The following is a 21,280-nucleotide window of genomic DNA, read 5'->3' on the forward strand; positions in this document are numbered from 1 at the left end:
CAGTTTACATTAGGTAGCGAAGTACTGGAAGTAGTAGGCGAATATGTCTACTTAAGACAGTTAGTAACCGCAGATCTGGACCATGAAAAGGAAATAACAAGAAGAATAAGATTGGGATTGAGTGCACTTGGCAAACACTCGCAGATTATGACTAGCAGCTTACCGGTATCGCTCAAGAGGAAAGTATACAACAGTTGCATCTTACCTGTACTCACCTATGGGGCAAGCAACTCGGGGGATGAACTGCAAATAATGATTGATGACCTAGACAGGAAAAGTAGAAGGGTAGGCTTGAAAATCAATATGCAGAAGACTAAAGTAATATTCAACAGCCTCGGGAAGAAACAGCAGTTTACATTAGGTAGCGAAGTACTGGAAGTAGTAGGCGAATATGTCTACTTAAGACAGTTAGTAACCGCAGATCTGGACCATGAAAAGGAAATAACAAGAAGAATAAGATTGGGATTGAGTGCACTTGGCAAACACTCGCAGATTATGACTAGCAGCTTACCGGTATCGCTCAAGAGGAAAGTATACAACAGTTGCATCTTACCTGTACTCACCTATGGGGCTGAAACGTGGAGGCTAACCAAGAGGGTTCTACTTAAGTTGAGGACAACCCAGAGGGCCGTAGAACGAAAATGGTAGAGGTAACATTAAGAGATAGGAAGCGTGCAGAGTGGGTCAGAGAAATAGCTCAAGTCACCGACATTCTAGTGGAAATGGGCATAGGCAGGACATGTAGTGCGAAGAGAGGATAACCGATGGCCGCTTAGGGTAACAAACTGGATTCCAAGGGAAGGAAAGTGTAGAAGGGGGCGGCAGAAAGTTAGGTGGGCGGATGTGGTTAAGAAGTTCGCAGGGGTCAAGTGGATGCAGCTAGCACAGAACCGGGTTAGTTGGAGAAATATGGGAGAGGCCTCGCCCTGCAGTGGGTATAGTCAGGCTGATGATGATGATGATGATACCACGTCAAAAATGCAAAATGAACAAAGAAAAGCATTTAAATTGGGCGACCTCGTTTCTTACATGATAACATATATAGCTTGCTTGGTCAAAAACGTGTTGCCATCACAGTAACCCAGAATTGAGAAAAACGTAGTGGAGAAAATATGCATGTGATTTCCTGTCAAAATTGCGACGGCAGTCATTCTCTGCAGTGTTCAAGGTGGGTTCATAGCATTTCTCTTCCTATTTAGTATCCATCTGCTTGTCAAGCTCAAGACTAGTTTGTAATGGGGTTCGAACTGGGGCGTAGCCAGGGGGAGGGCTTATGGGGCTTCAGCCCCCCACGAACCTTTTTCGTACTGTCATGCACCGCAGACCAAAACAGCCACCAGAGCCGGAAATCAATTTGGACTTTGTCTCCCGTATGTCTTTGTCACGCTCAAAAAGAGATTTCGGCGGGAATAAAAAAAGCGAATAGTGCATTTAGTTTTCTGAAATCGTTCATTGGACCATACAATGGAGACAAGCCATACTCTCAGACAAGCTGACAAAGTATGCAGAAAGGTGAAATGGAATACGTGGTGAAAAAACAAAAAAAACTAAGAGGGAACGTGACGCCACATGCGCAGCCTCCGCAGACCAAACTCCATTTTCTGACGCTGCTCTGTCTTCTCTTTCCCGGGCCTCTTGTTCGCACTGAATCTCGATGTTTTTAGCCGCTATGTATGCTCCGGTGGAAAGTCGGTCGATGTGGTCTCCTGAGAGTCCTCGTCTGTTGGTAACATTCCAGTTTTTTAGAGTGCAGATGCTGCATTATAATCAGTTATAAGCACACTGGAGAGAGTGCAGGCAACCATTTCATCTGCGGGTCCGTCAGGAAGACTATGTATTCGAACTAATGTTTACTGTATGGCTGGAAAACTGGCTATAATGAATTTTCAGTTCTGCATTTGCTAAATTAAACGAGTGATTTCCGTCTGAAGCGATATATGCGCAGCATACTTGATGGAATGAAAGCCCCGGACGGTACTATTCTTCCTTGCAATTTTGGGATCCCGGCATGTAGAATTTATGGCGCAGTTGAGAGGTGACCGGTTGGTGACAGGTATCTCGATAAGGAGGAGGCTGAGCAGCAACGTCAGCCCTCATCGAAACAAATCTCTGGCTACGCCACTGGGTTCGAACCGGCAACCTAGGTACCTCCAGTTGTATGTCGCTCAATGTAATTGTTGATGACCAGCGAGAAGTATGACAGATACTACGCCTTCCTTCCTTAAAATCCATACCAACTGAAGACATTTAAATTTAACACTATGTGCCAGTCTCTCAATGCCGGAAATTCACAGAATTAAAAACTGGTGTTCAAGGCTCTATCGCATGTACTCTTAAGGCAGAGCTTCTCCTCCTAATTTTTCATAGCTCTAGTATGGGTCCAATGAGTGTGTTTTCATTGCAATCATGAGCATTTTAAAGTGCCTAAATTGTGTTGATTTGTGCACATAGTGACTGCACTAATCAGAAAAGTTGGAATGAAAACTATAATTCAGACCTTCAAAGCTGTGTTAAGACAACAAAATATAACAGCGCAAAGAACGGGATGAAACACGGAAGGAAGAAACACGGGCACGAGCGCTGACTAACAACTGACCATGTTAGCGTGTCCGTGTTTCGTCCCGTTATTTGCGCTGTTATATTTCGTTATGGAGTACCAACTAGCCCGACATCTTACACTTGTGTAGTGTTAAGACAATCTGGACGTATCAGAACTCAGCAGAAGCTAAATTATACATATTTAATTAGCCCAGGAACAGTGACTCAGCGGTTAGGGCGCTTGAGTGGGCGAGTCAGAGGCTCAAGGCACCTGTGTACTGTGGCATGTCAGTGCATGTGGCAAAATTATTTCAGAGCCCCTCTGCTATGGCACACTTGTAGTCCACATTGCTTTGGGACTTCAAATCATATACACTGCCTGCTGCAGCAACTGTGATGTTCGATACCACGAGCTCAGCACAGCCACACGTAGCCATACATAGCGCTTGACCATGTTTGAAGAAAAATGGGTTTTAGTGGTTGAGAAGGTACCAAGTGTTTGGACCTTTAAGTCTCGACACGCCACTTATGGGCCTCGCTTCCCCATAGACTGCACCTTTTGGCTGACCTGAGCAGAGGAAATCGGCAGTTGTCTTTTCATGTCCTCTCTATCTTTAACTTTCATATTTTCTTTCTCACAACTGTCCTGTATCTTCCTCGCTGCTTGATTTTTTTTTTCCTGGTGGCTAGAGTTAACATTGTTAACCTACCTTTCACTTTCATATTTTCTTTCTCACAACTGTCCTGTATCCTCCTCGCTGCTTGATTTTGTTTTTTTCCTGGTGGCTAGAGTTAACCTTGTACGGTGAACTACCCTGAGTTGCGCCATATTTGATTATAGTTGTGGTGTACAACTGGCATGGGTGGGACGTTCTCCTTGTTGGGCTCTGTAGTGGGCAGCTTCAACTGTGGCTGAATAACAGTTTTTTTTTTTTTTGCTTGCTTTTTCTCCAAAAATGGTTTTCATCGGGAAATGAGGGCAGGCCAAATTGATATCTGAATTCTTCCAGAGAGCAAGAAACCTTCCTGAGATGCCACCTGGCACATAGTGATGAAGCATAAAAACCAGCTAGGACAAATATCCCTATTCATAGTCGCCAAGTGTCTGAAAAAAGCCTAGTGAAACATTTAAATATTGTGTCATTTCAGGGCATCTGCATCTCCGTTACACCCCACAGGTCACTAAACTCAATATGTGAGCTGCAAAATTGATTTTCTGGATCTCACTAAAGAAGAAACATTGAATGGACTTGCCATACAAAATGTGGCCAATGTCCAAAGAATCAGGATAACAAATACAAAACAAAGCACTTTGTCTGATTTCCACCTGCTATACACTCCTCGACTCAACTGAAGCGGGCGACACAAAAATGCTGTAGCATTCATAGATTCCTGTACCGTTCACATTGCGTTGCCATAAGTTTTGCCATGCCACCAGGCCTGCGCCAGGTGCTCTTCAAAGGACATAAAAAAATTATAAGTAACGCTATGCTGTGCTAACTGGGAAGGGAAGCATTTTGCATACTCCAGGTCTTGTTGCCCATTGGGAGGACAAAAAAAAGAAAGTAATTGCATTGAAAATGAGAGAAAACATTTTAATAAAAAAAACAAAAACAGAAAAGGTATTAAAATCACATGCATGTTTTCTTTAATGTGGTGTGATGGGGTGATGCAACACACCAACCTATAGCATATGTGCAGACCGTACACAGTGAGGCTGTGGATAGTAAAGTTGAAGTAGCTCATGCTACTTCCCCAAGTTGGCAGGTTTCAAGGTTTCTGCCAGCTTCTTTTGAGGCAATGGACATGATCCAAGGTTGCTCTGTGCCATCAACATCGGATGAAAGCCAGAGCTCTCTAGATGATTCAAAAAAAGACGAGGCCCAAAGCAACAACCTAGCTTCCTACTTTGCACTCATAAGACTGAATTAATAATACATTGGAATTACAAGGGATCTTTAATACATCCACTGATGCAGAAGTCAGCTTCATTCTCCCATGCTGTTTTGTGCTTACAGCAAAGAAACTTTGGCTCTTCACCGTATGAATACATCTTAACAAATATGAGGTCTCCCGTCATGAACTCCTGGGAGGGGCAGCCATCACAGTGGAAAGTGATGTTGCAGCTCGTGAACAGAAACCAAAGAGGATTTGAAGCTGTAGCAACCACTCTTCTTACGAAGCAAGTGCAGTGTGCTCTATATTGTTAGGAGAAGATGAAGACGAAGTGTTTCCCTCCCTGGCCTCGTGGAAGGGGCAGAGGTAGATGACGATGAAGTGGAACTGTTTTGCAGTGCTGCTCGCTGCTATGCCAGTTGCAGCTGTCTTGCAAATATCCTTTAAATACATTAAGCCTTCACATACCATCTTGGTGAAGGTGCAGCTGTTGATCTTGGTGTCGGCCTCTACACGACGGAACTCCGCAGCGGCCGCCTAATTTCGTACTTGACGATGCCTCAGGATACCATCCCCGCACCAACAGGGGCCTTGCCATCGATCATCCTCACTCACCCGCGCAATCCTGGCTGTTTTACTGGTACGGACACTGCAGATGTTGAAGAATAGTACAAACATGTCAGCACATATAATAGGTGGGACCCCACACTCATGCTAGCGAATGTTGTTTTCTACCTCGAGGGCACGGCGCTAGCCTGGTATGAGACTCACTAAGAGCAGTTACAAGTTGGGATCTTGAAGGCCATCGCAGACAATGCATTCAATTTGTTTGTGTATAAAGACTGCGGCACTGTTGATACCATCATAAAAGAATGCCGTCATTTTGAAGGCGCCAAAAGCTGTCGCATCGCACCATCATTCGCCCGCCTCCCTAACACTGCTTCAACATTTTCATGTCAAGACTTGCCACTCCAGCACCATCGATAGAAAATGTGACCCATATCGTCTGCCGTGAACTTGAGGCCATCTCTCCCATTACCTTGCCGTCATATTCTGCCGACAGCTACCACCTGGACGTTCCCCTAATTCAGGCCGTTGTCCACCAAGAGCTCACCAACTTGGGTCTCAACTCTGAGTCTGCCATCAGCCCACCCACTGCGCCGACGTTTGCACAGTTTATCCTGGCTGACCTGCTTATGTTGCCCCGCGTCGACGTAATCCAGACGACTGGCGCACATCCGATAACAGGCCTGTTTGTTTTGCTTGCTCTTGCGTCGGCTGTATCATCCATTATCGCTGAAACCAATGGTTTCAGCCACAAAGGTCCCACCTTCCATCCTCTTTCCCCTACGATGACTGCTCCCGTCACCTTCTCGCCTCGTCATGACCGTTAAAGCACTGCCATTGGTACCGAGCCTTCCCGCATCAACCTATCGCCCTTCCCACACCGCCTTCAGTCCCATTCGCTCCAACACCGTCGCTTTTCTTCTCCAAGTTCTTGTGGCCACTCCCCGACGGAAAACTAGATGTTGCAGCATCTAGAGGTGATGCTGCAATAGGGACCACGGTCACAAATCCTCATCTAACTCTTCGTGTGCGCCGTAATTTGTCACCATATTCGTCGATGGAGTAGCCATTCAAGCCTTGATAGATACAGGAGCTTAAGTTTTCGTAATGAGCCCTGAACTCCGCTGCCGCTTTGCAAAATGTACTGACCCCTGCCCCTACACAGGTTGTGCATGTCGCAGATGCCGCACTGTCAAAGATAGTTGGCTTGTGCTCTGCCCGCATAACGATATCTGGCCGTGATACCACTGTTTTGTTCACAGTTCTACAGCATTGCCCTCACGATGTCATTCTTGGGCTTGACTTTCTTTCTGACCATGCAGCCAGCATAGACTGTGCTACAAGTGCTGTTGAACCTGACCTTCCCGCTCCTTTCAACCACCCTCTCCTATTTTGCACTGCCTTTGTAGTGTCAACTTTGTCTGCCTGCCACCTGAAGCCTCAACTTATGTCTCTTTCTACTCGGTACCCCCTGTTTCGAATGGACACTATATTGTTACCCCAACTCTTGATGAGCCCCTCACACGTAGTGTTGCCCTTGATCATATGTCGTCACTATGTTCGCGCACCAAGCATGCCTCTGTTTTGAACTTTGTGTCATGAGTCCAGCCCCTCCCTCAAGGCATCTCGCTCGCCACTTTGTGTTCTATAAATGAATGCGATCTCTCTGTTGTGGCCACCTGACTACCATAGTCTTCAGACTGCTCTCTGACATTTCCTGTCTTCAAGACTATACCAAGATGATCGCTTTGGATCTTTCTGCTCCACAAGCTAACGCCCTTTGCCGTCTTCTGACATCTTTCAAAGACATTTTTTATTTTAATCAGCACCCTTTGACTCGAACCGCTCTTGTGCAGTATCGCATACACACCGATGATGCTGCTACTATCCATCACCGTCTTTATTGCGTATCCAGTGCCGTACGCCAGGTAATCCAAAAGGAGGTTGACAAGAGGCTAACTCAAAATATGATCGAACCCTCGACAAGCCTGTGGGCAACCCCAGTAATCCCGGTTGAAAAGAAAGACTGCAGGTGGTGTTTCTGCGTGAATTATCACCATCTCAACAGCATCACTAAAAAAGATGTGTACCCTCTTCCCAGAATTGATGATGTCCTAGATAGCCTCCACGGAGCTAAGTACTTATCTTCTATCGATCTACGATCCGGGTATTGGCAGATGGCTGTTAATGACCAGGACTGTGAAAAGGCAGCCTTTGTCACACCTGACGGTTTGTACCAGTTTAAAGTCATGTTGTTCGGGCTCTGCAATGCACCGGTGACCTTTGAACGAATGATGGACTCCCTTCTTCATAGATTTAAATGGACAACCTGTGTGTGCTATCTCGACAACATCATTTTCTCGCTGACCTTTTCGTCGCACCTTTAGCGCCTCACCAGTATTTTCACTGTGTTCCGTACAGCCGGCCTCCAGCTCAATTAATTCGAAATGCCAGTGTGGTTGTCGCCAATTACCCATTCTTGGACTCATGGTTGACACCTTTGGAGTACGATCTAATCCGGCTAAAATTCAAGCCGCCAAAGACTTTCCGTAGTCTTTGAAGGATGCGCACAACTTTGTTGGCCTCTGTTCATACTTTCACCGCTTTATCAAAGATTTTGCTCGTATCGCTCGTCTTCTCTCCGGCCTTCTTAAGGCCGACACCACTTTCACATGGGGTCCTGCTTAGAAAGGTGCGTTTTTAGCACTTGTAAGCACTGACGTCTCTCGCCATTTTGGCTCATTTCGATCCCTCAGCTTCTACTGAAGTCCGAATCGACACCTGCAGATATGGGATCGGTGCAGTGCTGGCCCAACACCACCATGTCGAAAATAGCCGCCTTCTCTCCAATGCGGAACCCAATTATTCCATTACTGAGCGTGAGTGTCTCGCCCTTGTATGAGCTATCGCTAAATTATGATCTTACTTATTTGGCCGTTCTTTCTCAGTTGTAACTGACCATCACTCGCTTTGTTGGTTGTCACCTATGAGAGATCCCACCGGTCGTTTAGATCAGTGGGCGCTGCGCTTTCAAGAATACTGGTACAAAGTGGTGTACAAGTCAGGGCGCCTTCGTCAAGACGCTGACTTTGTCTCAGTATCCTATCGAGCCCCCTGATCTCGGTGACACAGAGTCCATTCCCTGCATCTTCGCCCTCTCCAATCTCGTCAACATAGGCGATGAACAGTGCAATGACCCATCTTTAAAACCCATCACTGAAGGCCTGACTTCTGGAAGATCAGATTCTTCTCCCCAGCGTTTTGTTTTACCAGGCAGCTCCGCTGCTCTGTTATTGAAGAACTCCATGACCTGCCGACAGCTGGTCATCTTGGTGTGTCTTGCACATACGACCAAGCATGGCATCGTTTTTTTGGCCTGGACTATACCGCAGCATCCGGCGCTACATCGCAGCTTGCAACACGCGTCAGCGTAGGAAAAAACCATCGAGACCCCCAGCTGGTCTTCTTCATCCTACTGACGTGCCCCTGGAGCCATTTTGTCGTTTTGGGCTCGACCTTCTTGGCCCGTTCCCAACATCAGGGTCAAGTCATAAATGGATTGCTGTCGCAACCGATTATGCGGCACGATACACCATCACACAAGCTTTACCCATGAGCTGTGCTACGGATGTCACTGTGTTTCTTTCACACAGCGTCATTCTTCATCACAGCGCTCCCGGCCAATTATTAACAGATCGCAGTCGCTACTTTTTGCCCCAAGTTATTGAAGACATCCTGCGTTCATGTTCTACAAAGCATAAGATCACGACCGAGTACCATCCCCAAACCAGCAGGCTTACCGAGCGCTTCAACCGGACACTGTTGGACATGTTATTTATGTATGTCTCACCTGATCATCAGGATTGGGACCTCACGTCATGATATGTGACCTTCGCCTACAATTCTTTGAAGCACAACACGATGGGTTATTCACCCTTCTTCCTGCTCTTGCCCCGCCACTGACATTTTACATGTTTCTCACCTTAAGCCATATCAACTCATGCCTTCTTTGCCAGTTTAATGCCAAGATGGCGCTTGCACTGCCGGAGGTCGTGTGAAGAGAAGATGAACGCCTCGCTAAAGGGGCATAGGTAAATGACGACGAAGTTTAACCATTTTGTGGTGCTGCTCGCTGCTATGCCAGTTGTGGCTGTCTTGTAAATGTCCTGTAAATATGTTCATGTAACCATATATTGAGCCACAACTGAAAGTGACCCTGCATGAATTTCAGGGTCCTACCTGAACAGTATTTGGCAGAGATAGTAGCAAGCTTTAGAATAGGGTGGCTCTGTCAGTTATGGAAATAGTGGAATAAGAAGGTGCAAGTTCACCTCCCTATGCACTATGGCCTTATTCTAAAGCTGCCTATTAATGCACATTTTGGCTTGTAGAGAAGTAAAAAAACTAGTACTGGAAGTCAGATTTTAGGGGATTTTTTTCTGTACAGCAATATTTACCAAACTCAGGCAAATATACCTACTGCTCCATGACCACGGGGAAAATAAGCTGCTTAGATATATCATTAGCTCCCTATCTATTTTTGTTGATTTTAATTTGGCTGTTTTAGAAGACCAATATGAAAGTGATCATCTGCCTATCATTATATAAGCCTATCGTTCTCACCGTCAGTCATCCCGATTAAACAGCAGCAATGTAAATTCCATCTAGATGACCGGCTGCTGTTTAGATCTCAGCTCAGTTTGCGTAAAATATTTTCTGACAATCTTAGGGTCTCACAAGCTTTTTGCAGCACTGTGGGAAGCTATGGATGACCTGGGCCAGTCAGAATGGCGTGCACTGCATGTCACCCCGTCAGTTAAAAGATGGCTCTGTCTATGTCATAAAAGGTGTACAAGAGTTTTGCTGTCCTCTTTAGAGAATTCATGCATGTGCTTCCCTAAAACTGGAGGCAAAGCGCCTCAGGAACATTTAAACCTAACTGCTTCACCTGCTTGGGGGGAAGCAGTGAACACTCAACGGACATCCTAGAGGCTACACAACCTACTCAGCCGATGATATGTTGACGAATGGCAGTGCATCAACTACCTCTTAGCAGCCATCCGCAGAGCTTTGCCTGTGTGGGCTTTGTCTTTTGATTTCACCGGTGATTGGAACACTCTCTGTACTTAAAAAAGTACCTGTCCAAACTATGTTTTCAGTTGCTGTATTTCACTCGAAAAGTACACCTTCAGTGTTGAAATAATTGGGGGTCTATTATCTGTGTTCCTGCAGCTCAAATTAGATAGAGCTCTGTCCTCCATGGTGCTTTTAACAGTTTGTAAGATGGAGTATAAACGTCTTGGCCACTGCGTGCTCAGCTGAACCTCAGTCTTTGGGGATGGTGTGTCAAAACTGCAATTGTAGTGGGTGAGAGAATGAGGAGGGGCAAACAAAAAAGCAAAACACCTGGAGAGTGTTGAGATTGGAGATCCCAACTCTCTCTTGCAGTTTAAGAAAGCATGAGCTGAAGTGTCATATATCTGTCGTCATGCTGAAAAGACAGCCTGTTTAAATTATGTGTCATACATAAACTGCTAAGTCACATAAAAAAAAAAAAGAGCAAGCAGGTTTCTAAGCTTGACGGCAGGTACTCTCCATTCACAATCTCTCTCTTGGCCATTCCTGGTATTCAAGCAAGTATAGAGTAGAAGAAAGACATATTAGAGGAACATTTTGTTGCAGTTTCCTCGCACTACACACACTCATGTTTAGAATACATAAACAAAACCAAAAACAATAAATCCAGACTAGTGGCAGCACAGATGAACCATAATATAATTTTATTTACTCTCCAAAGAATCAGTAGAATATTGTATGTCGGCAAACAAACTGCTCCAGGTCCCAACAAAACAAACTGCTTCGATTAGACCTACTTTTTGCACATTTGCCATACTCCAGTATGCTGTCGCCTAGACTACAGCTGCATAGTGTATTGTTCAGCTCGACGGTCCTATTTAATGCATTTCACTCTTTGCTAGCGGGACATAAGAACATGATGCATAAACATTCTCTATGTAGAATGCAACGCACCACTCCTTGCATAGAGAACAACATTGCTCACGTAAGCATACATCTGCAAAACCCATTCAATACCGCAACGTCTATGCTACTCCACTCATATGAAAAAGCCATACATACAGCTTATCAAAAACAAACCGTAAGCAATCGGACCAATCCTCCTCTGCTTTACAGGTAAATGCCAAGGATTAGGTATTCTAGAAAACCTACATGATATTGCCCTGAGACCCAACTTTTTGCCACCTTGGTACACGTTTCCTGCTGTATCCGGCTTCACACTAATGCACTTTCACAAAAAAACAAAAACCATGTGAATACTTATTACAAGACTTCTTTGGCACTAAGCGAAAAATACAGAGGTCACACTTTTCATACACATCATTCTTAAACGGCATACTACATTGGCAGTACTGTGATACAAGAGAAATGCGAGATAACAAAGTTGCCTCCGTGCTCATCAGTATTCAGTGCTGAATGTTGATCTATTTTCGAGGCTTTAAAAAAGCTATTAAAGAACACTGAAAACTACATCATCTACACCAACTCCCTCAGCTCTACCAAAGAACTGCACTCTAGAATTTGTATAGAACCTTTGATAGGAGATACGTATAATGTAATTGCAATGGAAACCTATGTAATTGAGTTCTGCTAGGTACCAAGCCATGTTGTAATTAGTGGAAACGAGAGAGCTGATGCATGTTCCACTGCAGCTCGTAATTCAAAATACAGAAAGTAAACATACCACATGGCGATTATATGAACTTTGTAGAAAGAAAACAGCGAGACGGCAGGCTTTGTGAGACAACAAAATAAACAACAAACTGTACCTTGTCAAGTCAGTCATCAACTGAGAATCATACAGTCATCAAGAATGCTTCATAAAAGTAATTTTATGTCTCCTTCCTTTTAGACATGCACTTCTGACACACATCTTCATCCTTACGAAAAACTATGCATGGGGATGAGCTCATAATAAACCACATTTTACTCTCACGTGCAAAACTCAAACTAAAACAAAAAAAAATTCTGAGTATGATTACAACATTCTCTAATGTGAAATTTGAGCGCAGCTCTAGCTTTTTTTGATAAAGCGGAAGAGAACGCAAGAGGAGAGTGCTGTGGTGAGCAGCCAGAGAGGAGCGACCAGGGTGTCTGTTGATGCCTCCGTTGGTGAGGCCTACCCTCTGCCTGGTGGGCAGTCTCGAGTGTCCAATGAGCGAGTGACTCATAGCTCATGGCTCTTCTTTCTCTTTTTCTGAGAAATTCTGTTTGCCTCGTGACTTTCTTTCACTCGGTTACACTGGCAACAACACTTACGGCGACACGGCACGACCATTGAACTGGTGCATAAGAGCTGTGCTCTAAAAACAGATTACACAGTTTGCAATAAGCAGATCTTTTTCTGTCGCAGCCGGCTCCTAAGAGCAAAAACACTTGTCAAAATTTTCTGTGATTTTAATTTTATAAGAGAAGCACTGACTGCTATTAAACAAACTACAATATTTTCAAATTTTAAACCTTACCCACTAAGTAAACACATTGAACCTCACGTTTGGCGGTGCATGATTATCTTAGTCTCTTATGTGCCATCAAACACAACAGGGCCTGACACTGTAAATTTGCAGTGTTGTTAGTTTCGAAAGCAAGCAATGCTTGCTAGCTGGCTATAGCATTTTAAAATAACTTTAAACTTCCTCCCACCAAGCACGGATATTAAATGCTGTGTCTGGCATTTGATGGCCCATAGTTGCCTACGTGCCATAAAACAACAAAACCCATATACCATACTGTACCATGCCATACATAGTTAATCATCAGGCATGGAGAGAGCTTCTTTCTCGGCGATTTGTTTATGCACCAAAACTGAAAATTTGAAACTTTCCCTTGGTAATATCCCCCTCATGGGTAACACTGAGCACCTGAAAGGAATATCAACAAAAGCTTATAAAACAAGACTGTGTTTCCAGGCTTTAACATCTTTTGTTAGCAATTATCCATGTTTAATTTTTATTCACTACAAATGGGTATTCAAAAGGCCTAGAAACAGGAACGCTGATACCTTGCACTAATTTATGCCACTGAAATTAATTATTGGCGATCTCACTGAAGTATAATTTTGAAAAACAAAGCCGTGCACTTGTGCAATGTTCAGCAGCATGTCCATATACCTTGGCCAGTTCTTTTTGTGACTGTCTATGCAATAAAACACTGAGGTGATCATGGCAGAGCTGTACGTAAATAAATACCAGGGCTCTCTAACACACGGCCCTTGAGCCCTTCTCGTGTAGGCCATCAGCCCTAAAAACCTTTTCACCTTTGTTCTGGAAGTGCCATACCAGTATCTTTTTCATCTTCAGTTATCAGTACTGCACTGTTTCACCACTGTTAACACTTTGTCGCCGGCTCGTTGCTAATCGTGCCTAACTTGCGATTCAGCCAGTAATTTTTGTGTAAACAGGGGTGGTGCAGTCTACACTATCCCTAGCTTGGAGTCACCATTTTACCTTTTGCTACATTCAAAAGCAGTGGTAAAATAGGAGTGGTCATAGGCAGCATGAGAAATGCATTGCCTCTTTCTTCCCCCTTCTTTAATTTCTGAATACTGCATTGTGGGACACAAAAATTTACCAAGTGCACAGCATGGCAAGATGAATTTGAAACTGCTGATATAGTATATGGTCGAGCACTCGATTGTTCATAGCAACACATGTTGCTATGCTTTGAAAGGTTATAAAGTATCCATTTTGAGTATGCAGATAGCATGCAGGATGTAGTAAGGAATTTGATAAATCTTTACTCGTAGTGCCATGCATCATGTGCCATCGTTGAAAGCTGACCCTGTAGTATTATAATGAACTGAGCAAATAAAACAGTAGTTTGAAATAGTTGCAAATAACTGCAATGTGCAAATGTGCAATGCATTTCATTTAAACATTCTATAATCTAATATGTGGTTGTAATTATAGTTGATATATTGCTGCAACAGCTTTATGTGTCAAGAGTATAGCTGCAAAGCAGCATTATGTTAACCGTTTGCCATTGTTAGTCTACTGTGTTTTTGTGTTTTTTCTGTGATTAAATGAAAGGCAGACCAACATATCTATTTTTTAAAATATCTGGCAGAAGAGAAACGTTGAGGTCATGAGTGATGTGTTCACGAGCTGCAAATTCATATTAGCAAACAAAGAAACAAACTTTTTGGCATTTTGACCCCGCAGAAAGTTGTGGCCTTCATGGCCAGAACTAATTTTCATTTCATCAGCTATAATCTTTCGGTACATCTCATCCAGTGAGCAATCAAAGATACCGTACAGAGTATATCATCTGTTTATACTACAACGAGCATGTTACCGCAAAATAAAACACTTTTATTTAAACCTAATTAATACGACTGTTATCCTGAAGAAAACAAAAACAAAAAAACTAGAGAGATGAGCTATGGTTATGTTAACCTTCCAAGTGATGTTTTCCTCGTTCTGGAACATGCATTGTGCCAGGTTACCTGTTAGCAGCATGGGCTTTAGATTGCTTCAAAGCAACACTTGTTTTTCTGCTTGCTTTCCATGTCTTGTCAGTTTTTCTTTATTTTTTACAGAATTACTTACGGCACTTAAAAGTGGCTCAGCTTGCTGACATTTGATTCCAACAAGTAGTATGTGTGTGTGCAGGCTTCTGCTGCCATTTGAGCTGCACCTGCGCGGTGAGGACCGTCCACCATGTTGGCGGCTGGAAGAGGGGCCATCCGACTGTCAGGTGCTGGACCTGAGCATGCGGCGTGAGGCACCTGCGCCACCACAATGCCTCGATCTGCGTGTCCACCGGAGAGGCGACGAGAACTATGCGCTGCAGGGCAGCCCCCTCTACTCTGTGTACCGCCTTGAAGACGCGTGGTAGCTGACCCAGTGCAAGACTGCTAGGGGCTGGCGGCCCCATTCTCCCACCGCCACAACAGATGCAACGATGGCACATCCTGGCAAGCCTCGTGGGGCACAGATATGCCATGCCTTTTAATAAATGGTTTTTCTCCACATTAATGCCTCCTTAGTTCATCATCATCATCACCACCACCACCAGCCTGGCTATGCCCACTGGAGGGCAAAAGGCTCTCCCATAATTCCTCCAATTAGCCCTGTTTTGTGCCACCTCTATCTATTTGATCCCTGCAGACTTCCTAATCTCATCAGCCCACATAACTTTCTGTCGACCCCTGCTACACTTGCCTTTTCTTGGAATCCAGTCTGTCACCTAGAGACCATCCATTATCTGTCCTTTGCATCACATGATGTGCCCATGCCCATTTCTTCATTTCTACTAGAATGTCATTAACTTGATTTTGTTCCTTTACCCATTCGGCACACTTCCTGTCTCTTAATGTTACTACTACCATTTTTAGTTCTATAGCTGTCTCAATAATCCTCAATTTGCTCTTTTCTTCCCTCCATGTTTCTGCCCATAGGTGAGTACCAGTAAGATACAGCTGTTATGTACTTTCCTCTTGAGGGGTATTGATAACCTGCCATTAATGATTTGATTGTACTTACCAAATGCACTCCAGCCCAGTCTAATTCTAATTATTTCCTTTCATGTTTTGGATCTGCGGCTATCACCTCTCTTAAGCAGACATATTCTCTTATGAGTGATGGGGTGAGTTGGGTCATGACTTGAAAACCACTACGGCACAAAGACGGCAACACAAGAAAGAAAAGGACACCACATGCGTATGTGAAGTCCTTTTCTTTCTTGTGTTGTCTTTTTTGCACCATAGTGGTTTTCAAAACAATATTCCCTTACCACTACCAGCGCCTCAGTACATATCACAAACTGTTGTTCCTTCCCAAGGCTCCTGAACATCACTTAAGTCTTCTGCATAATAATATTTATAGCTGCCATTATGCTTTCCCTGTATATGTCAATAATCATTCTTTATAGTTTGTCACCTGAGCTGCTCAGCAAGGTAATGTCATCAGTGAATCTCGGATTACTGGGAATTCTCGATTAACCCTTATCCCTAACAGATCCCACTTCAGCTGTCTGGATACTTCTCAGCAAGCTGTGGATAGTATTGGAGGATATCTCCTTGCCTAAACCCCTTCTTTATTTGAATTTTATAGAGGACTAAGGTTGCTGTGCAGCCACTATAAATATCTTGTACTTTCACATATGGCTCATCTACATTTGCAATGCGATTTTGCAATGACTGCCGAGGTTTCGGTTGACTCAAATGCTTTCCCGTAGTCAATAAATGCTATGTGTAAGGGTTGGTTATATTTCGAGCATTTTGCTTTCACCAAGTTAATAGTATGGATATGATCAATACCGTAGAGTAACCTTTACGAAAGCCTGCCTGATCCTTTGGTTGATTGAAGACTAAGGTTCTGATTCTATTAGCCATTACCTTAGTAAATACTTTTTATGCAATAAATAGTGGACTGATTGGTCTAATTTTTCAATCTTATGATGTCCCTTTTCTTGTAGATTAGGATAATAGTTTTCTTCCAAGATTCCAATCCAATCATGAGGTTGATTGGTCTAATTTTTCAATCCTCTGATGTCCCCTTTCTTGTAGATTAGGATAATAGTAGCTTCCTTCCAAGATTCCAATCCAATCAAGATCATGAGGCATTGCGTATACAAGATGGTCAGTTTCTAATACTATATCCCCACCGTGATTCAACAAATATACACTTACCTGATCTTCCCAAGCTGCCTTCCCCTTTATCATGGCTTCTAAAGCTTTGTTTACTTCTTTCATTACTGATGGAACGTCTAATTGCTCTGAACTGCTGCCATTCTCATTATCGTCCTAATTATTTTAGCTACTGTATAGATCACTGTAAAACTCCTCAGCCACTTTGAATATCTTATCCACATTGGCAATGACATTTGCGCGCCTTGTCCTTTAGAGAATGCATCTGATTTTTGCCGATGCTTAGTTTACTCTGAACTATTTTGAGGCTACCACTGTTTTTTAGAGCATGCTCGATTCTCTCCATATTTTACTCAATTTTAAACACTTTATGCTTGTTGGTTAGCTTTGTTAACTCTGCCAATCCTTGCGCCTTTCAAAATGGTGCCGCAATAAGCGTGCATCTTGTCTAGCATACCAAAACTAGACACATGCAGTGATCTCAGTTATCACTTGAGCCTCCAGAGACAATGCTGGAGCATTATGTAGTTAGTGCAACTGTAGATGAATATGTTTTAATGGTTTGCCAACTTACTGGATTTCAGTGGGCATGAAGTTCAGCAGTGTCCACTGGACTCCAAGATGTCTGGCATTGCTAGGAAGATTCATATTGTGAAACATTTTTTAAAATGAAAGTGAAACTACAAATTTGCATTTTAAGGCTACATGTCGTGCTCATTACCACTCTGGATTCAAGCGAAAAAATTTTTTGGCACCAGCATTTGTTTCTGTAGAACATTCCAGAAACCCAATAAAACTGTACAGCTGTTTATGATGTTGCAAAAAAAGCTTGCAAGTGAAGCGTCCATCACAGACATAGCTTATAATAACAGTGGTCATGTTCTACATGTCAAATCCGGGGATGAAGATTGCTCATTAGTTATAATTGACTTCCAGTTTGTGTGCCCTCTCCCTTTGAATTTTAATTACAAATATATGAATCATAGCACACTGCAGAAAATTTTGTGGAAAGGAGGCAATATAAGACATCTTTAGTATGTAGCTCACAATGGCAGTTTACACAAGCACTTCTTACAAAGCTGAAACTAATACACTGCCTTTATTTCCCTTATTAATTTAAACAGCGTCCAACAAAGTATCTTGGTAAGCCATATTTATTTCCCTGCAGCTGTAGCTCAGTGGTTGGGGTGCTCGACGGCAAATCCTGAGAGTGCAGTATAAATCCTGGTCACAATAGCCACTTTGCAATGTAAGTGAAAAGCAAGGCGCTCGTGTACTGTGCAATGTCTGTACAGAGCCTCAGGTAGTCCAACCTTCTGTGCCCTTTACTGAGACGTCCTTCATAACCTTAGGCAGATTGGGACTTTAAACCCTATAAACCAAACCAAAGATTGCCTTTATCGAGTACATGTGTAGAACCTTTAGGAAGTAATTTATTGTCCACTTTTATATTCACCTTTTTCTTCGAAACTATAAGCTTTGACGATGTGCACAATTAATAACTGACAAAGAAACAGTGATGCAACCACACCTCATCTTTTCCTCCTTCAGGCTTTCCTTCAAGTATTGGCTGGGCCTTTAAAAATTGTGTAATGTCCAACTTGTATAATGTCCCTGTCACACGGGCACTTGTAAGGCCTTTAGGATCAAGATTCTTTGCTCCAAAGACAGTTGGCGTGCAGCTACATGGCAAAGTCTCGAGAGCTTTGCGAAAAAGGCCCGTGGCGGGAAAGGCGGTTGGCAGCGGCCTTCAAGCTGCGTAAAGGAGTAGCCCAAAGATGAGCACCTGCAAGCGAGCTCAGAAAACGAAAACATTGCCACAGATATAATTTTGAATGTTATATTTAAGCCTAACTATATGCAAGGTTTAATTTCACGTTACAATGAACTTTAAAAATCTGGACTGTTGAGATACCACTTCAATTATTTTCATCAGCCGCATCGATACACACATGCTTTGCTTCCATGCAGTGTTTCTACTTCATTGCCCTTTTTGTTGTGCGTTCATTTTTCATTGGGAAGTATTTTCTGGCTAACGTATGACTTATTTCACATTGCCAAACTTGACTTCAACTTTTCTATATATTTAAACTGATTTTGCCGGTCAACAGATTGTGCGAATGTTGTTTGCGTCAATATCATCACCATCGTATCTATCTCCTTAGCTCTTGCTGTGTAGCTGTGCCGCTGCTCCTTTTTGGTTTGGCCCCTTTAGAACAATAAACCTCCTTTGCAGTAAAGGCATGGAGAAGTGATGTGTGACCCAGGTATAAGTTTGGTTTGGTTTGTGGCGTTTAACGTCCCAAAGCGACTCAGGCTATGAGAGACGCCGTAGTGGAGGACTCCGGAAATTTCGACCACCTAGGGTTCTGTGCACTGACATCGCACAGCACACGGGCACCTTGTTTTCACCTGCATCGAAAATTGGCTGCCGAGGCCGGGATTCGATCCCGCATCTTTGGGAACAGTAGTCGAGCGCTGTAACCACTGCGCCACCCCGGCGGGGTCTTGTATAAGTAATTTCATGGCCTGCATCACTCTACTATGGAACGTTGTAGCACACCTGCCTGGACAGATTGGCACCACATTGCAGTTTTTAGCATTTGGGGGCAACACTTGCTCAGAAGCAGAACCACATACATCTGCAAGCAAGGTGGACTTCTTTCCAATGTGGTTTTGCCGATTGGTGCACAGTTCTTGACAGCTCTACACAACGGTGACACAGACTGCACATTCTTAGGAGTGTGATAACATTTTAATCCACGCAGTAAGGTGGTTGAAGTTAATCAGCTGTGAAAATGGGTCTGTAATTAATGTGTCGAAACAGTTGCATCAGGGATGTAATGCCATTGTTTATAGAGGTGAACTGATGCGATGCTTTAGGGGTTTAGCACCGACATGCAAGTTCTCATCACCACAAACCCATACGAGTAAGCATTATTTTATGTGGGCTTGGTACAGTTTATTTTACAGGGGCGTGGAGTCTTAGAAGTGAATGAGCCGGGCATCAGAGGGGTTCTGCTCCACTGGGCAGTAGGGGCACTTGAGCTTGCTGCCACTGGCCAGCTTGTGCAGAGCATCGCGCGAGATCACGTGGCCGCAGACGAGCCGCATGGGAGGATTGGCGTCGCTGCTCTGCTGGCGGAGGATGGGGCAGGCGAACACTGAGTGGAACTGGCAGCCCAGCCGTATCTCGATGGGCAGCTCGTCGCGGGTGCTCCAGACGCCAGCCACCTGGCGCTGCAACATGACCTGCTTGATGTTTAGAAGCGCGGGAAGAGCCAAGCTGCCGGCCTCGACACACACCGCCAGCGGGCTGCGCACTGACAAGCCAAGGAGCGCGCAGGCGTCACGGGTGAACGCCTCGCATGTGTCGCTCCAGAGCGATGGCTCGAGCAGAAAGGCGTACGGCGACCGCGCCAAGCCACCAGGCACGCGGAGAAAAGCAAGGCTACCCATCAGCACCTGCAGGTCGCGCTCATGCTGACGGGCCAGCGGCGCGAGGTGCGCGCGAGAATACGCGATCGCCTCAGCTGCTGCGCCGCGCTGCAGCAGGCCGACTAGGTGAAGCCGATGCAATTGGAAGTGCAGAGCCGTACCTTGCAGCTCGTGCTGTGTCACCCAGGCGAGTGCGGGACCCAGGTCGCGCCGCTTCAGCGCGTCCAGCACGTTATTTAGTTCGGCAAACGGCTCCTTCTGTGCAGATTCGAGTCGTGCCTCGCGCGACAGCTCTTCAGCTATATCCAGCATACCCTGTCGCAGCAAGTGCTCTCCGATCACCTGATTCAGCGCCGTTTTCTTGTCGCTCCCTTCGAACACCTCCTCGCTGCTCGTGGCCCAAAAGTCGGGCACGAAGTTCTGAAACGACAACATAAAACACGTACAAGTTTACTACCACCATACTGAGCGCAGCGTCTGACGGCGCACCTTGTCAATGGCTTTGCCGACTTTAGACACCGTCCCGTGCAGATCTCGGTGCTCTGTCGCCAGCGAGCTGCTTACGTCCTTGATCTTTTGAGCGCACTGTGTGAGAGCTATGCCGTGAGAAGTCGTCACGTCAGCATCTGCAGGCACTGCGCAAAACCAAAACAAAGACTTGGCTGCCAGTTGCGAGAAGCCACATAAGCAACACTTACATTCGCCGAGCTCCCGATACATTTCTTGCACGTAAGCTATCAACTCACTCAGTGTGCTTTTTGTATGTTCACTCAGAGTGCCAAATTTACTCAGAACTTTGTCAATTTCACGCTCGACAGCCAAACAGGACTCCATCGTGACTCAGTAAGGCAACGCACTAGAACGCGATTCCTTCCAGCTCCCTGGGTAGTACCTATGCTAATTGTGGAGTATTATCATTATTTTAAACGTTATACTGGCACACAGCAACAAACACCACCAACATAAGGACGTAGAGCGTCGTGTAATGTGCAATATAACAGCCAAGTTTACAGTCGCTCAGCATCAGCTGACTTGTCGATGTCGATTGCAGCGTCCCGTGGGTAATTGATAGCAAAAAACAAAAAATATTTTTATGGTGTTTGTATGAGGACTTATTTTGCTAGTACAGCACTAAATGAAAATTATCAAATACACTTCTTGTTTTTAATGCACAAA

The 21,280-nt window shown here is 44.4% G+C and overlaps 2 protein-coding genes across 4 annotated transcripts in view; one reads left to right on the plus strand and one right to left on the minus strand.

The window, feature by feature from the left end:
• Positions 1-15,043, plus strand: part of LOC146206314 (AT-rich interactive domain-containing protein 5B-like) — a 65,215-nt gene extending 50,172 nt beyond the window's left edge. For both annotated transcript variants that reach the window (XM_084590964.1, XM_084590965.1), the window contains exon 6: positions 14,688-15,043. In XM_084590964.1, the coding sequence (XP_084447090.1) occupies positions 14,688-14,913 (226 nt within the window). In that variant the 3' untranslated portion in view covers positions 14,914-15,043. The remainder of the gene's footprint in view (positions 1-14,687) is intronic.
• Positions 15,044-19,589: 4,546 nt separating this feature from the next.
• On the minus strand, positions 19,590-21,149 carry Sou (required for meiotic nuclear division 5 protein souji). Of its 2 annotated transcripts, XM_084590967.1 has the most exons (3): positions 20,803-21,149; positions 20,594-20,739; positions 19,590-20,524 (listed from the first exon to the last, which is right to left on the minus strand). In XM_084590967.1, exons 1-3 carry the CDS (start codon positions 20,936-20,938, stop codon positions 19,652-19,654), a joined length of 1,155 nt encoding a protein of 384 aa, XP_084447093.1. In that variant the 5' UTR covers positions 20,939-21,149; the 3' UTR covers positions 19,590-19,651. The 2 variants fall into 2 exon arrangements, with proteins under 2 accessions (XP_084447093.1, XP_084447092.1); XM_084590966.1 differs by having other exon boundaries at positions 20,594-21,149.
• Positions 21,150-21,280: the final 131 nt, after the last annotated feature.

The sequence above is a fragment of the Amblyomma maculatum genome, chromosome 1 (genome assembly GCF_055883805.1).
Source record: "Amblyomma maculatum isolate TAMU_Amacu chromosome 1, ASM5588380v1, whole genome shotgun sequence".
NCBI classification, from domain to species: Eukaryota; Metazoa; Arthropoda; class Arachnida; order Ixodida; family Ixodidae; genus Amblyomma; species Amblyomma maculatum.

Excerpts from the sequence above, each read along its gene's own strand:
- Sou (XM_084590966.1), bottom strand. The coding sequence starts at position 20,938 with ATGGAGTCCTGTTTGGCTGTCGAGCGTGAAATTGACAAAGTTCTGAGT. Across the intron at positions 20,525-20,593 it reads TCGGCAAAGCCATTGACAAG|AACTTCGTGCCCGACTTTTG; the intron begins GTGCGCCGTCAG and ends TTGTCGTTTCAG.